We start from the raw sequence: 15376 nt of genomic DNA, 5'->3' as shown, positions 1-15376 counted from the left end.
ACGGCTGTGTCCGGTTTGTGTGCCGTAAATCGTTTCGTCAGATTTGCCAGGGAATCCAACCCGGAGACGAAACATTTGAAGTCACTACGTAACATCTAATCTTCTCACATGACTATGTCGGTCACATAGGAGACATCAAATGAAAGGGAAAACTGGTAGTTTGTTTTTTTTTAGGGAGTTGTTCCTTATCCGATGGGAGGGTCCTAAGGACAGGATGTTGTGTTGCTGTTAAGCCCACTGAGGCAAATTTGTCATTTGTGATATTGGGCTATACAAAATAAAATTGATTTGATTTGATTTAAATAATCAGTGAAAAAACTCCTCGTAGCAGCTTTCGTGTCATTTCTCTGGCTAAACCGGTGAGTCGGGGGGCCTGTCTAGGGGGGAGGGGGGAACAGAGGGGAATAGTGTGATCCTCCCGCACGCTACATCCCCCTGGTGAAAACTCCTCACTGTCAGGTGAAATGAAGCAGCTGGCGACTCCACATGTATCGGAGGAGGCATGTGGTAGTCTGCAGCCCTCCCTGGATCGGCAGAGGGGGTGGAATAGCAACCGGGACAGCTCGGAAGAGAAGGGTAATTGGCCAAGTAAAATTAGGGAGGAAACCCCCCCCCCCCCAAAAAAAGAGAAAGAAATGTCCAATACACCAGAATAATTTTGTCACATTTTGTTTTTCAAATTCAATGTAGAGGAGGAGGGTGGGGTACAAAGGTCCTCACAGGACAAGATGGCATGCGGTGACCCCCAAAAATGCAGGGATTCGATGGACGTGTGTGAGAGAGGGCTTTCCAGGAAAAAAAATGGCTGAATTGAGTCAGAGTGATAAAAGAAGGGCTTATCAACAAGCTCCTGTTTATCCAAAGCACCTTAAAATTCTCTGAGCTTGTTTCTTCAGAAAGGAAATGGAGATCCCAACCTTGGCAGTATTTATCACCATGAGCTGTACGAAAATAGTGTTAAAGGTCTCTGAGTCATTCCACAACAGTCTCAATATGATTTAAAAAAAAAAAAAAATGGAGCCGCACGCTGTCAGAAAAATGTCCAAACATAATGAAGATGCCGCTGCCGCTCCCTGTTGTCAGAAATTTAATTAAAATGCTGTTTGGAGTGCATTTTTAATGTGAATATAATCTGTACTCCGAGAGGCAGCTGAGCAACCTTTTAATGCTGTCTGAATAATGACAAGCAGGCTTGACCTTTGACCCCCCCCCCACCAAAACGCTAATTTTCACATGCTTGATATTTGATAAATCTATTTTGCAGACACACACACACAACACACACACACACACACACACACACACACACACACACACACCACACACACACACAGAGGAGTTGAGATAAGGGGTAAAATCCAATCAGTGTCTCTTAGAGCGGACTCTTATCAGGGAGTGATCCCTCCTCACAATTATTCTGTACTGTTTGCTCTGTGAGCTTTATCAACCACGGATAGCTTTATCTCTCAGCGTTATCTTTCCAGCCTAGTTAAATGGATATCTGGTGTTTCCACAGGGCTCTATACGAGTTAAACCATTTATGTCAAGAAATCAGCTGGGAGAGGTTTTTCTTTTTGAGATGCTCTTCTATGGAAATGTTGCCCAAAATGAACAAACAAAGCCACAAATATGAATTAGCATTACAACTCTGCAGACGGAAAATGGAAAAACAAAGCCATCTGTTTTGAAGTGGAAGAGGAAGTGTAGAAGATAGGCGGACAGGTTTTGTCTGGAGGCTGTCAGACTCCTGGTTTGTCTCTCCATATTTTTACTTTTTTCCTCCCAAGAGTTTGAACATCGTCCCTCCCCTGAAATATCCAACCCCCCCCAACCCCCATTTGCAGTCTGATCTGCAAACAAATGGAGGTTTTTTTTCATTTATTTTTATTTATTTTGCTTTGCACACAGCGGCATACTGAGCCAAAGTCAAATCTCAGTCTGTCTCTGACAGAATTGAGGTGAAAAAACTGTCAATTAAATCAAAATAACACGACAAGGACAGAATGGATTTCTGCCTTGATGAAGTGGACACCAGTCCCATTTCCATCCAACTTTACAATAAATGACAAGCAAATAAAGTCACGAAAAACACATGCAATTGAGGGGGTGTTTTCCATCATATCTCTGAGATATGACATTAAAAACCTTGAATGTAGGCGAAAGTTTTCCTATCTGATATTAAGATCCTAGCTAACACAGCTTCCTGTGGTGTTTTTTTTTTCTTTCTCCCTAATTGTACTTTCCGAGCCGTCCCAGTCTCTGCTCCACCCCCTCTGCTGATCTGGGGAGGGCTGCAGACTACCACATGCCTCCTCCAATACATGTGGAGTCGCCAGCCCGCTTCTTTTCAGCTGTCAGTGAGTAGTTTTCGCCAGGGGGGCGTAGTGTGTGGGAGGATCACGCCATTCCCCCCCGGTTCCCCCTCCCCCCCCAAACTGGTGCTCCGACCAACCAGAGGAGGCGCTAGTGTAGCGACCAGGGACACATACCCACATCTGGCTCCCCACCTGCAGAGTGCAGACACGGCCAATTGTGTCTGTTGGGACGCCTGACCAAGCCGGAGGTAACGCGGGGATTCAGACTTGGGGAATAGACTGTTACGCTACCCCGGACACCCTAGCTTCATGTGGTTTGCTGTGTACAACAAACCTTCTTGTTTTTCAAGCCACAAAATTCACATGAAAACACTTTGAACGCAGTTAGCCTTACTTATTTCCCCCCCCCCCCTAGATATTTTTGTTCCTTTTTTTGTGGCAAACGCGTGTCTGCACTTTAAAGCCACAGTCCTTAATCCTAATGTAAACCAAATGTGTCATCCCACTACCAAACTACAAACCACACGACAGGAAGCTGCTGTCACTCCCAGACTGATTGACAGGTCTCTTAATACAAGGACTAACAGTAAACAACACTAAATCTGAGTTTCTAATGTTTCCTGATGCTGTGAAATGTTCATTCACATCACTAATAGTTGTAAAGATTGGAGTCAAACACACCCACATTTTCTATTACCACTGGCTGAGAAAGACACAAAATGAATATTTTACATCTATAACTCAAAACTCTTCAGTTACTACATATGTGGCGATACCTCCATTTGATATGGTCACACAAATCACAGATTAGGTCTTTTAACTCGTCATTGAACGTCACTTCATATCAACGTCTGTACATGGCTAATATCCAGCAGACAGGGGCAGGAAACCACACCCACCGAATTCCCTGTGTTCATGTCGCAGGAGATTTAAGTGACTGAATGACAGAAAATGCAGCATATCTTTGGGTGTTATGTTGCCTTAATCTGTCTTGACCTGACAGAAGGCTTACGTAAGAGACTTGTTGGGTCAGAAGGGTTGTGTAAGATGTGGTGCTACACGCCGTATAACAAACAGCCTCTCAGTGGTTAAAACAGTCGGAGACATAATCGTCCTGAGTGTCGTGTTTAGGACTTTTAGACAGCAGTTTGTTCTGTCTCAAGGCTCTGCCGGGTTTTATTTGGGTTTTATTTCACAGAACATACTACCTGTTCTTATTCAAAGAAGAAGAAAAAAACCTAGAAACGTCCTCTAGCGTGCCAGAAAAAAACCCCAATACATTCACGGTGTCGACGCTGTCGGCAGTCCTTCTGTCATGTTGTTGGGTTCGTTTGTTTTTTGCTGACGGATTTTGCTTTTCTAAATGGCAAAATTTGCAACCAAACGGCTGAGGTGCAACATCAGGAATATTCTGTTGGCAAGTCTTTATTTCTGACACGGAAAAGGTCGTTCAAACGAGCAGCCAATAAGCACCAACACGTATTGGAGTTCATTTTTGACGTCGTCACACTAAAATAAGGTTGAATTGACTGATCTGAGAATTTTCCTCTTACTTTCACAAATAACAGTTCCAATTTCTAAGCAGAAATGAAGAACTTGTTGAAGTAAAGGTGAAGAAAGCTGAAAAAAAGGGGGGGGGCAGTAATACTGATCAATAGTCAATTGAAGTGGAAATAAACCGAAAACTAATTTTGGGAGAATAGTTGTGCGATTCCTCCAGGATACTGACAATCTCAAAACCCTTAGGCTAAATCAGCTGATGAGTGAAGTCTGAGGATGATTTAGCCTCTGGGGACAGGGGCCAATATTTCCCGGCTTCCTGTGTAGCTGCTCGCTTCTGTTTCCTATGAGGACTTCCTCTTCCAAGCGCTCCTCATTGTGTGCAGTCGGATTAGCAATTTGAGATGCGACAATGGAGGGGAAGTTGAGAAACGACGTTTATGACCGGATTGTTGTACAAGTAGTCGACACGAGTCGAACATTTCTCCACACAACACACAAACATCAGTACTATTTTTGGGTGTTTTAGGTCCAGACGACATTTCAGCCAATGCGTTCCGCCTCTTTCACTCCCCACACGGACTTTTACCAACATGCAACTAAAACAAATTCCTGTAGAAATCACTGTCTACTCAAACCTGATTGGTCAATTCCTGATTGGGAACCACCAAGGGCAGTCTGACAGGATGTGGAGGCGGGGCAGGCAAGGCTAACTGCTAGCCCCTGCAGACCAGTGTCGGTACTTGACCTGCTCGGCCTGCCGGATGTGCTCAGGGTCCTGCGACTACAGACGACATCACTACTTCACACATTATGATCGGGTAGGGGCTTGGGTAGGTGCTAGTTCAGCTTAGGAACAGAGGGAAACAGTAGATTGACGTTAGACGCAGCTCGGGCCTTCGGCCCTCGTGCACGTTCGCTCATCCGGGGGGGGTCCTGAGCCTGCGGCCTCGCTCCTTAGACGCAGCTTGGGCCTTCGGCCCTCCCACTTTTACTAACCAACTCTATGTCAACGTGGATTGTAAAAAACACAGCTAAATAACTATAAAGCTAGCGCCAAACAACGCCAGCTAGCAACATAACCCGTGACGTCATATGTAGTTGAAGGACCCTGAGTCGATATTGTACCCGAGCAGAAATGGAACCCACACTGGCAGCTCCAAGTCATCCTGCCTGGCGTTCGTTCTCTGGATGGCAGAGGTTTTTGGACTGTGTTTCACTGGGTGGACTGTGTTGTTGGCTGTTTTCTTTTGTTTTTGATTTTTTTTTTTTGCTTTGTTCTCTCTGTTTTTTTGTGGTGTTGTTTTTGGATATGTGTTTTTGTGTTGCACTGCTGTGGGCTGGGGGAAACGGAATTTCATTTGTGTACGTAGTACATAATATGAAATGACAAATAAATTGTTCCTGATGCCTGAATACTACTCAGACTAAAACTGAAACAGAAACTAAAGTGCTTCTGGTATCAAAATCTTGCCCCATGCCTACAGATATTATATATATATATATATATACACATATATACATACATACATACATACATACATACATACATACATACATACATACATACACATATATAGTGTGTGTGTTTGTGTGTGTGAGTGTGTGTGTATATAATCTGTTAATAGAGATTAGGATACTCACTGCTTCCTCCGGACCGACTGCTGCGCTGCATGGCGGCATTTTCTGGCTCGCGATAGGGAAACTGTAGCGTGGTGTCCAGACTCTTGAAACCTTCTCTCAGGGAATGGTGTTTATAGTACTCTATCAGCTCCTGCACACACACACACACACACACACACACACACACACACACACAGCGATATGCAATTAATCACAACTGTATAACAGTTCTCCTAAACTGGTTTACAGCAGCCACATAACATATCCATAAATTCTGATTTTATCATTTGTGACAGTTTTTATCATGTATTCAGGTAATATCTAGACTATGTGTACACAGGTGGACCATTATTTCAATTTCCCACTTGCAAATTAGAATTGTCAATACCTAATGTGTTTATTTAGATCACTGCGATTATAGTTGTTATGGTATGTAATGAGTGTCAGTGAGTTATGTAGCTTTACGTGGCTAAAAACATAATCCGCTAATTCCAAAGCAAGCTTGCTAATTTCACTACATCAAAATTGCGGTTTGTATCTATTTATGAATTGGATAAAACTTTGCCTCAGTTCATATGAATGCCTCCTAAATTAGCTGTGAAATCAGGGTCACATCCTCAGGTGTGATGATATTCATACCAGGGTACAGGGAACGTGTTAAAAAGAAACAGTCCTTATTATTAATCCAAGCGACTGCTAATACAGTCCTGGGAATCAACCAAAATCCAGGAACTTTCCCAGTATGCACTGTATTTATAATCGATGCCCCCTCTGCCCCCGGGCCAGAATAAACAAATCTCTAATCATGGCCATTTTCATTCCCAGAACTAAAATAACATTCAGGTTTTGACACCTTACTAATGAAATACTATGGTTTATTTATGAATAGCAGTGGTAGAGTTTTCCAGAAGGCCTGAAAAGACTCACTAATATGCTCCTGAACTTCTTGTTCTCAGCGATGTGGAAGCAGCCCTCCTTGGTCAGGATCTTGATGTGCTTCACGTCGTTGTTGTACCTGTGGGCCATTGAATAACTTATGAGTGTAATTACCCCCTCTGATCACCGCCATCGATCGGTGCATGGCCCCCGGCCCCCGAGGGCGGCATGGCCGTCGCTGTAATGCATGAGGGCCCCAAGGTTTCTGACACACAAATGATGGGCAACTGTGCAGGAATGAGTGTGTGTGTTCCACATCTTGTGTTTGTGCTAATAAGCCAGCTAAAAGAGGTTCATGAGCGATGGTGCATGGGGCTTTATCCCTGTTAAATGGAGGAAATGCTGCAGTCGGCCAGGCACAGTGTACAGGACCTGCTGGTTTACACAGAAATATGAAGGAGCCTGGAACATTCCTTATTACAAATCAGTTTTCCGGGTTGGCACAAACCACACATTAAGGAAAGAGGACCAATTGCTTTAGCCACATTTCTGCACCTCATAGGCCCTGTTCATAGTTGCACCTTTGGGCTCAAATACCGAAGTTATTAATAGGAATCGCTTATGCTCTGTGTCCGCATGTAAACACATTTATAAGACTGGGGACGTTTACATGCATGGACGAGTAACAGGACTCACTCCTGGATTTATAGCACCGATGGTAAGTTTCTATAAGCATAATATTTGCTTCCAACGTAAATCTCGCATTTAAAATATTGCATGGGTGTAAACTAGAATAGAACAGACTCTTTTATTAGTCATTTTGTACATGCATACAAATGAAACTGTTATCTAACCCAAGGAAGAAATGTTTCAGATTCCAATTTTCTAATGTTTCAGAGACATAAATGATAATAAAAAGATTAGATTACTTTGCACTTTTATTGATCTCTTCAGAGCAAGTTTGATATTCATTTTAAAAACTAAGAAAAAGTCAAGTCAATTTTATTTGTATAGCCCAATATCACAAATTACAAATTTGCCTCGAGGGGCTTTACAGCAACACAACATCCTGTCCTTAGACCCTCACATTGGATAAGGAACAACTCCCTAAAAAAAAGAAAAGAAAAAAAGAAGCCCTTTAACAAGGAAATTAAATGTTGTACTCGACTGGTCTTGCAAAATTATTCTGAGTACATATTGTCCAAGACCGAGTCAAGTTCAAGTCATTATGCTGTGAAGTCTGAGACGAGACCAAGACATTCACTATGCGGACTCGAGCGCTGGCGTGCTACAACCCTAACTATCAGTTGTTCCTGTCAACCAGTTGTTCCTGACTGAGTGGGAACTTAACTGGGTTAAAGTAAGCACTAAAATGGTGGGTGACAACGGTTTTTAGTTCTCATGTGAACGGGGCAACAGAGGTGTCTTGTCCTGTCCTATGTGTCCTGGTCACTGCACTAGCACCTCCTCTGGTCGGTCGAGGCGCCTGTTAGGGGGGGGGGGGAGGGGGAACTGGGGAGAATAGCGTGATCCTCCCACGCGCTGCATCCCCCTGGCGAAACTCCTCGCTGTCAGGTGAAAAGAGGCGGCTGGTGACTCCACATGTATGGGAGGAGGCATGTGGTAGTCTGCAGCCCTCCCCGGATCAGCAGAGGGGGCGGAGCAGCGACCCGGACCGCTCAGAAAATAGGGTAATTAGTAATTGGGGTGAAAAAGGGGGAACATTTAAAAAAAAAATACACAATACTAAATAAAAACCACTCCAGCTAGTTATTGCTAAGGACTTAATCACCAATTTTACTAAATTCATAACATACCAACTAGGAGGGATTGTAGATCGTTTGACTTGGTAAAGTCAGCAGCAATAACATCAATAGACCTAACTCAGCAACAACACGATAGGCTGCATCCTCCTGATTTAGCCTTTTCCACGATACTGACATACTTGTCCGATATTGGCTTGGGAGGTACTAGGTGTGCAGTTCCATATTCGCATTATCAAATGATTTGTGATTGGCTGGCTGCTGTGACATTTGCCTAGTAACCGATTCACACATTACCAAGGCTTTACTAGCTACCACATTCCTTACCTTTGACCGGTGCAACTGAATTAGTAAATTGCACATTTACAACTTAATAGTCAATACTAAGAACTTGGTAAGGACTTTACACACAAACTTAGTGACCTACTTAGTAATGACTGGTGCAACCCTGTCCTGATTTCTGTCAGTTTCAAACGACTGCTGTGCCGAGTGTCGTCACGCCACTGGTATTATGTGATCAAATGTGGATGTAAAAGATTCTTATTTGGTGGTAAGATTCTAAGACTCATGTATATTATGATGTACAAGCCAGGGACTTCAAGGCTGTTCAGCCACATCTTCTACCAGCTCTGCTGTGCAGAAAGGGAAGGAAGCATTTCTGTTTCTCTGTAATACTCTTCAAGCTTAGATCCCATAGCTATGTTTTCTCATTCTATCCACCCTCTCTCTTTCAGTGTGAGGTTTTAATAACCTTGAACAGCCTTACAGCCGTTTCCTTCTCTACGGTCTATTCAGAGCGCTGCGTCTGTATGCACACAAGTGATTTAGATGTCAACGCTGAAGGATGATGAAAAAGGCCTTTTTCCCCCCCTGGTTAAAGCAAAAAAAGAAAACGGAAAGCTGAATAAGTTCAGTGAATTTTGAAGGGATATTTCCATTGAATTCTGCTTGGCTGCCTGTTAGAGAAGGGTATCCCAGCCCCGTTCGGCACATAAACCTGCAAATCACTGCCGTTTTCAGACATGCCTGTCCACGAACACCGGCAGGGTTTACTCATAGGATTAACTCAAGATATCCGTGTTCTTAAATGTACCCGACAGAACAGCAAAGAAGACAATACAAATTCCGAAGCAATGTTTTTACCAGTTAAAGTTAAATGGTGTTGCGCTAACAAGAGAGAAACTTAACTCAATTCCCAGGAGCTCTAATTTGCAGAGAAAATCCAAAACTTGAGTTTTTAATTTCCACTCTTAATTGGCTGTGCATGTCTGAAATTGTATTCAGCTGTTTTGTTGATATTGAAGGCAGAACGAGTAGGATTTTCCTAAAAAAATCAATATGGAGATTCGTACAAAAGAATAATCCCTCTCAATCATCACTTCTGAGCCACTCGACGTGTGGCGGTGTCTGTATCTGCAGAGACCCTGTCCTCTGCCTGTCTTTTCTTAGATGTCTTATTTTGCTGTGTGCGGGACGTTTCTGGGCGTTAACCTTTGGGTAGCAGGACTCTATAAAAACGTAGCGACCAGGTGCCAGATCGAGATCATAAGCACGCTTCCAAGAGGAAGCTATGACAATGGCGGACACAGAGCCCGAAAGACTCAAATATAGTGAGGCGAAACGCCAAGTGGACAAAGCTCGTTCCAAAACGAGAGTGAATCTGGGGTTGGCTTTCACCCGCTGGCGAGCCCTGAAGGAGAGGATGGAGATGAAGAGCGACGCGGAATTAGCCTGTACACTGGGATGTGTTGATGCAACTGTGGTCAGGGGGCGTGTCCTTCTGGGACATTGAGCTGGGGGGAGGGGCCAACTTTGAATGTTGTGTTTACACACCGTAACTGACAAATCCTACTCGTTCTACCTTTAAATGTTTAGAAATCTTTTGGGGCACAACAGCTGACACTTCCTAAGTCACTAAATATTTTGTCTTGTTTCTGTTTTTGTTTTTTTTCCACTTGTTCGTCCTTTTCATGTGTAGACTGAGATGATCGGAGCAGATCTTAATACAGTTTTTAAGAGTAACCCTACATTCAGCTGTGAACTATTTAGATGTTCAGATTTCTTCTCTAAACCCTTGAATGGTTTAGCACCATTGTGCCATAGAGATGTCATCGCTTCATACACCCCATGTTGCTCTTTGGACTTTTTGGAAGCTGGTTGTTTAGTTTTTCTGCAGTTGTTCGACAAGGCTCATCTGTTTATATTTTTAAGTCCGGACTGGAACACCTGTCTTTAACCTCTTTATTTCAGTCTATCCTAGCCGTATTGGCTGGCTCAACAACAGCTTTTATGCAGCTGTATTCTTGTTGTTTGCCTGTTTCTCACTATTTCATTCCATTATGCAATTACCATTTCTATATTTATTACTGCGACACACTCTGTTATCATTTCTATTATCATTACTACATTTATCTAGGCTCCAGCATCCCGCAACCCCGGTTGGGATAAGCGGCTTGGATAATGGATGGATGGACTGTCCTTTTAACCCTTGAGGTCTTTTGATTGTGAGGCGATTTGAGACCCTCTCTGATGATAATGTACCTTAAGTGTACCACTTGACTTGTTGCCTTTAGTTCTGACACGCAGGGCAAGTTGTCAGCTTAGTATTGTTACTGGAGTTCATGTAGTAATTTTACTGGACGATATGGTCCTGGTATGACTTACTTGATGCTGATGGCGTATTCGTTGAACTCTCTGCTGCGATGGCGGACCAGGTAGGTGCTGTTGACCCTGTTGATGAGCTCAGCCTCCGCCTGCAGTCTCTCCATGGGCCCTGCAAACCTGCCAGCAAAAACCCAACAAACACCTGTATTCAAAAATAATCTGATCAATGAAACCCTCAGAGACATTGAAAGAAAGCTCGTTTGTTTTTAAAGTTGGATTGAAATCAGTCATCAGCTTTAAATTTTCATGTCCAAAAACCTTGAACGCAGCATAATAAAACATTCAGCAACACTTTTTTATTCATAAATTACTTATATTGTTTTTGTTTTTTAGTCGCTTTATATCTATAGCTGTTCTCAATTGTCTTAAGAACTGCAGTAACTGTGAGGGAGTGGTCTAGTCCTCATTAATATTCATGAGCTGACCTTTGAGTGACAAATACAAGAGAGGCTTGGCAGTAAGAGTGGGCAGAGTTTCATAATTTTGATTTGATCCGATTGGCTGTAGTAAGTAAGCGTTTGTGATGGCATCAGTTTTAGGGGAGAAAATCAGGTGAGAAGCAGATCTAAGCAGAACTCTAAAATTAGATAGAATTCTGTCTTTGATACGTTACATAGATTGAGCAGCGAGTGAGTACAAAATGCACAATGATTTAGATATTATTACTGTTTCAGTATTGGTCCAACTTTAAAATCAATCCTCACACCTTTTGTTTATTGTTATTTATTTATTTTTTGAAGTAAATCTTTGGTATTTTGAGGATGCAGTAGTTTGAGAAGATACTCCCGAGTACTTCTGGCCTCTGAGCTCCACTGGAACAGATGGGGGTTTGAGGATCTCGGCCAAAGGCGCCTTAACATGGGCATTTTAATTCCCTCACCCAGATTTTAAGCATTAACTCTGGCTGACCCCCTCCTCTGACTCTTCAGGTTGCTTTTCAGCTTGAGCGGAGAATATTCTTCATTTCACGATTTTCTATCAAGTTTCAATAGATTCAGACTGAGAATAACTGGGGTTGTGACCATACCAGGGTTGGGAGGAGTAATCGACAGGCTTCGGGACCTGGAGGCAAAAGAAAAAAGAAAAACATGAAACCATTTTCCTCTCATTGGTTTTGATAATGAAACCAACGCCTATTCAACCTGAATTCGACTCGGCCAATCTTTTTCTCTGTCACGAAAACAAATCTGTTCATGCTTGGAAGCGCTTTCATTTAGCTCAAGACTTGCATCCCACGCTTTTAAAGCTCATGACTTGGTCTTCTTTAGCACAGGTGTTTTTTTTTTTAATAACCTCACTGAAACAGTCTAATGTTCTTCTTATCTTTACAACGGTGTAAACAGAATGATAGCAGTTTATCAGCTGCAGGATTCGTACGTAAACCAGATGGATGGAGAATGAATAAGATTGTCAGCACAATGAGACGTTCGCGACGCTTTCAAAAGACATGCATTTTCAAAAAAGAGGGAAAGAAAAGAAAGCAGGGAAATTGCTTTGAAAAACAGAAGGGCACCGATGAAAATCAGGCCGCTGTCACATTTCAGTCACAGGCATCTCAGATATAAACTAATTTGTGTCATTATAAGCTTTTCATTAGTTAAACTGAAGTAAAATATTATGCTCCCCTTGTTTTGCTTGCTAGTGAGAAAGCTGACTGCATGGATGACTAAATGTATAATGTATAGAGCGCTGGAAGCCAAATTCCTTGTTCCAACATAAAAAACCCCCACAGGCTAGTTCCCTTTCATGCAAGTTAGAATCACTTCACTGCAAAACCCAGTTAGTTGTGAGCTGTGACAACAGGCCCTGGTGTGGATGAGGACGGGATTCTGCTTACACATGGGCACGGCTTCACCGCGTCGCTTGGAAAGAAGCCAACCTCCTTCGTCGACAGGAGTTTGCCCTGAAACCACAAAGAGATAATTGTGCTATGTTCATCTAGCTGGCCCCGTCGCCGTAATTCAGGAACAATTAGCTTGTAACACAGCACAGAACAAATTTAGTGGCCTCGTTAACTATTGTAGAAATGATGGCTGGCAGAGAGAGAGAGAGAGAGAGAGAGAGAGAGAGAGAGAGAGAGAGAGAGAGAGCTTTCAGAGTTCCTGCCATGTTAATGAAGGCTCCATGTCTTCATTAACATAACCATGAGGAAACTTACCCCAGACAAATGAGTATTTTTTGTTTTGGTTTTTTTCTTATTGTTGTAGTTTTCTAGTGCAGCAAGGTGCAGAACTGATTGGTTTTTCTTAAGCACTGAGCACCATCCGCTGTTTGTTTGTGTTCAAGGTTCGAGATGTTTATTGTCCTATTGTCCCTCCGGTTGGACAAATACACCCACGTAAAGTCCTTCGGCAGGGAGACTACCACATGCCTCCTGCGATACATGTGGAGTCGCCGGCCGCTTCTTTTCACCTGACAGTGAGGAGTTTCACCAGGGGGACGTAGCACGTGGGAGGATCACACTATTCCCCCTCCTCCCTGAACAGGTGCCCCGACCTACCAGAGGAGGCGCTGGTGCAGCGACCAGGACACATACCCACATCCGGCTTCCCACCCACAGACACGGCCAGTTGTGTCTGTAGAGACGCCCGACCAAGCCGGAGGCAACACGGGGATTCGAACCGAAGATCCCTGTGTTGGTAGGCAACAGAATAGACCGCTACGCTACCCGGACGCCCGTGGTGATTTAAACTAAAGGTGCCACACTGTGTTTACAGGTCGTGAGAGAAGTCCCTTTACACAACCACAATGAATCCAACTCTGGTTTATGGGCGACGTTTTGTCAGTGGAAACAGAACGACTTCCTCGTTGGCACTGAAGCCTACTTGCTATTGTTGTTTTTTACTTCCCATGAGGAACTTGTACACCAAGTCAGAAGCAGACATATACTGCATTTAAAAGATAGGTTAACATTTTATTTTAACCCAGACCTCATTAAAACGTTTGTACTGAGGGATTCCCGTTTGCTACCAGAATGTGTGTTATGGTTTTTGAAGGCTTAAACGCTCGTCCCTGTGGACACTGTTAACACACGGCATGAGGACTCAGCGAAGCGGTAAGTTTATTTATTCTGAAGCAATCAGTGAACTTTTTCTCCATACAGTTTTAAATGACGCCTGAAAAGGTTTTAATGAGGTCTGGCTTCAAAGAACTGACCCGGTCCTTTAAAATCCTCTGAACCCATTTTGATTGTTATGGCCATCGTGATGCTCTTGTCATACAGATAGCTGCGTGATATTTCTAAAATCCTTGTGAAACGCTTGGCTATTTATGTTCCAGATAGGAGGGACGATGATTAAAGGAGCATTCTTTTTTTTTTACAGCCTGGACCTCATTTTCAAAGTTTTTGCTATTGTGCGTATCAGTCATGAAGTCATTTTACTCACCGGCTTCATTTTGGAGATTTTTGACACGGGACCACCGCTGGATTCAGCTTTACAACGGCATTACATTCTACATACTGAATCGTATACCCAACTTGTACGCAGTATACACTACATACTTCAAGTATGTAGAATATACTAACAACTCAGGTACCGCTAAAGAGTCAGATGGAGAGGATTAGAGCGAGACAGGAGGACAGAGAAATGGAGACGGCGTGACCTCTGACCTGCCACCAGGGGCTGCGAACGTCGGCACAGATGAGCTCGATGATGTCACCGGTCTGCACAGTAAGAGGCGGGCCAGACGTGGGGCTTGGCACTCCAAAGTAGTTCCTGATGACTAGCATCTTGGGCAGACCTACAGGTACATGTAGAGGAGGAAGTGAGTATTTTGGTGGTTATCTGTGTGTGTGTGTGTGTGTGTGTGTGTGTGTTAAATCTTTGCAAATCGTTAAAGTTCAAGCTACACCATAAGGTGAATTCTGACATTGGACCATCATGTACAGAGAGGCGTTTCATAGTGGTAAGAGTCTGCTTCCTCTGAAAAGCAAAAGATAAAGAGGTTTATAAGCTGTAATGACGGTGAAAGGAGGACAGAGTCCTGACCAGGAGGGTGTGTGTAGTGTGTAGTCCTCTAAGCAGAAGCCCTTCACAGACGGCTCGGTCTAAATCATGTGAGCAGCTCAGGCAGTTCCTGCCCGGATGTTTCTGTTCATAGTTTTGTAACGTTGCTTTAGAAAAGTGCTATATAGATAAAATTATTATTATTATTATTATAAATGTGGCAAAATATGTGTCTTTGTGAACTAAAAGGCATGCTAACCATTTGCCTATTTATGATCATACAGCAGCTGGTAATGAGAGAAAGCTTGCACGTTTACACACACACGCGCACTAGTCAGTCTACTACCATAAATGACCATTTGGAAACAACTGATTATAGTCGTTATCGTATTCAAGCTGAGCTGCAGGTTACTGAAATACAGTGGTTCTCAATCAGGTCCTCAGGTACCAGCAGTACTCCTGGTTTTCTAATTCTACCAGGTAGTTCATTACATTCGTCTGTTGTTCCAGTTATCCAGCCTCCAATCAGGGAGGTTTTACACCTGGAACAACGGGTGAATGTAATGAACGGTGGTCCCTTAGGACCTGATTGAGAACCACTGACCTAATGCATACCCAGTTATCAGATCTGAGATTAAAAAGATAGAATGGGGGATATGTTTGTTTCCCCTGAAGTATTTTTACGTGC

General features: G+C 43.2%; 1 protein-coding gene across 1 annotated transcript in view; it reads right to left on the bottom strand.

The window, feature by feature from the left end:
• Positions 1-15376, bottom strand: part of LOC130129663 (guanine nucleotide exchange factor VAV3) — a 127699-nt gene that overhangs the window by 2616 nt on the left and 109707 nt on the right. The window contains exons 20-25 of the mRNA XM_056299253.1: positions 14352-14482; positions 12579-12644; positions 11769-11803; positions 10742-10858; positions 6366-6453; positions 5460-5589 (exon numbers count right to left, since the gene is read on the bottom strand). Of these exons, the coding sequence (XP_056155228.1) occupies positions 5460-5589; positions 6366-6453; positions 10742-10858; positions 11769-11803; positions 12579-12644; positions 14352-14482 (567 nt within the window). The remainder of the gene's footprint in view (positions 1-5459; positions 5590-6365; positions 6454-10741; positions 10859-11768; positions 11804-12578; positions 12645-14351; positions 14483-15376) is intronic.

The sequence above is a fragment of the Lampris incognitus genome, chromosome 19, assembly GCF_029633865.1.
Source record: "Lampris incognitus isolate fLamInc1 chromosome 19, fLamInc1.hap2, whole genome shotgun sequence".
NCBI lineage: Eukaryota > Metazoa > Chordata > Actinopteri > Lampriformes > Lampridae > Lampris > Lampris incognitus.
Note: the sequence above shows the minus strand (reverse complement) of the source record. Positions and strands in the feature narration are given on the sequence as shown.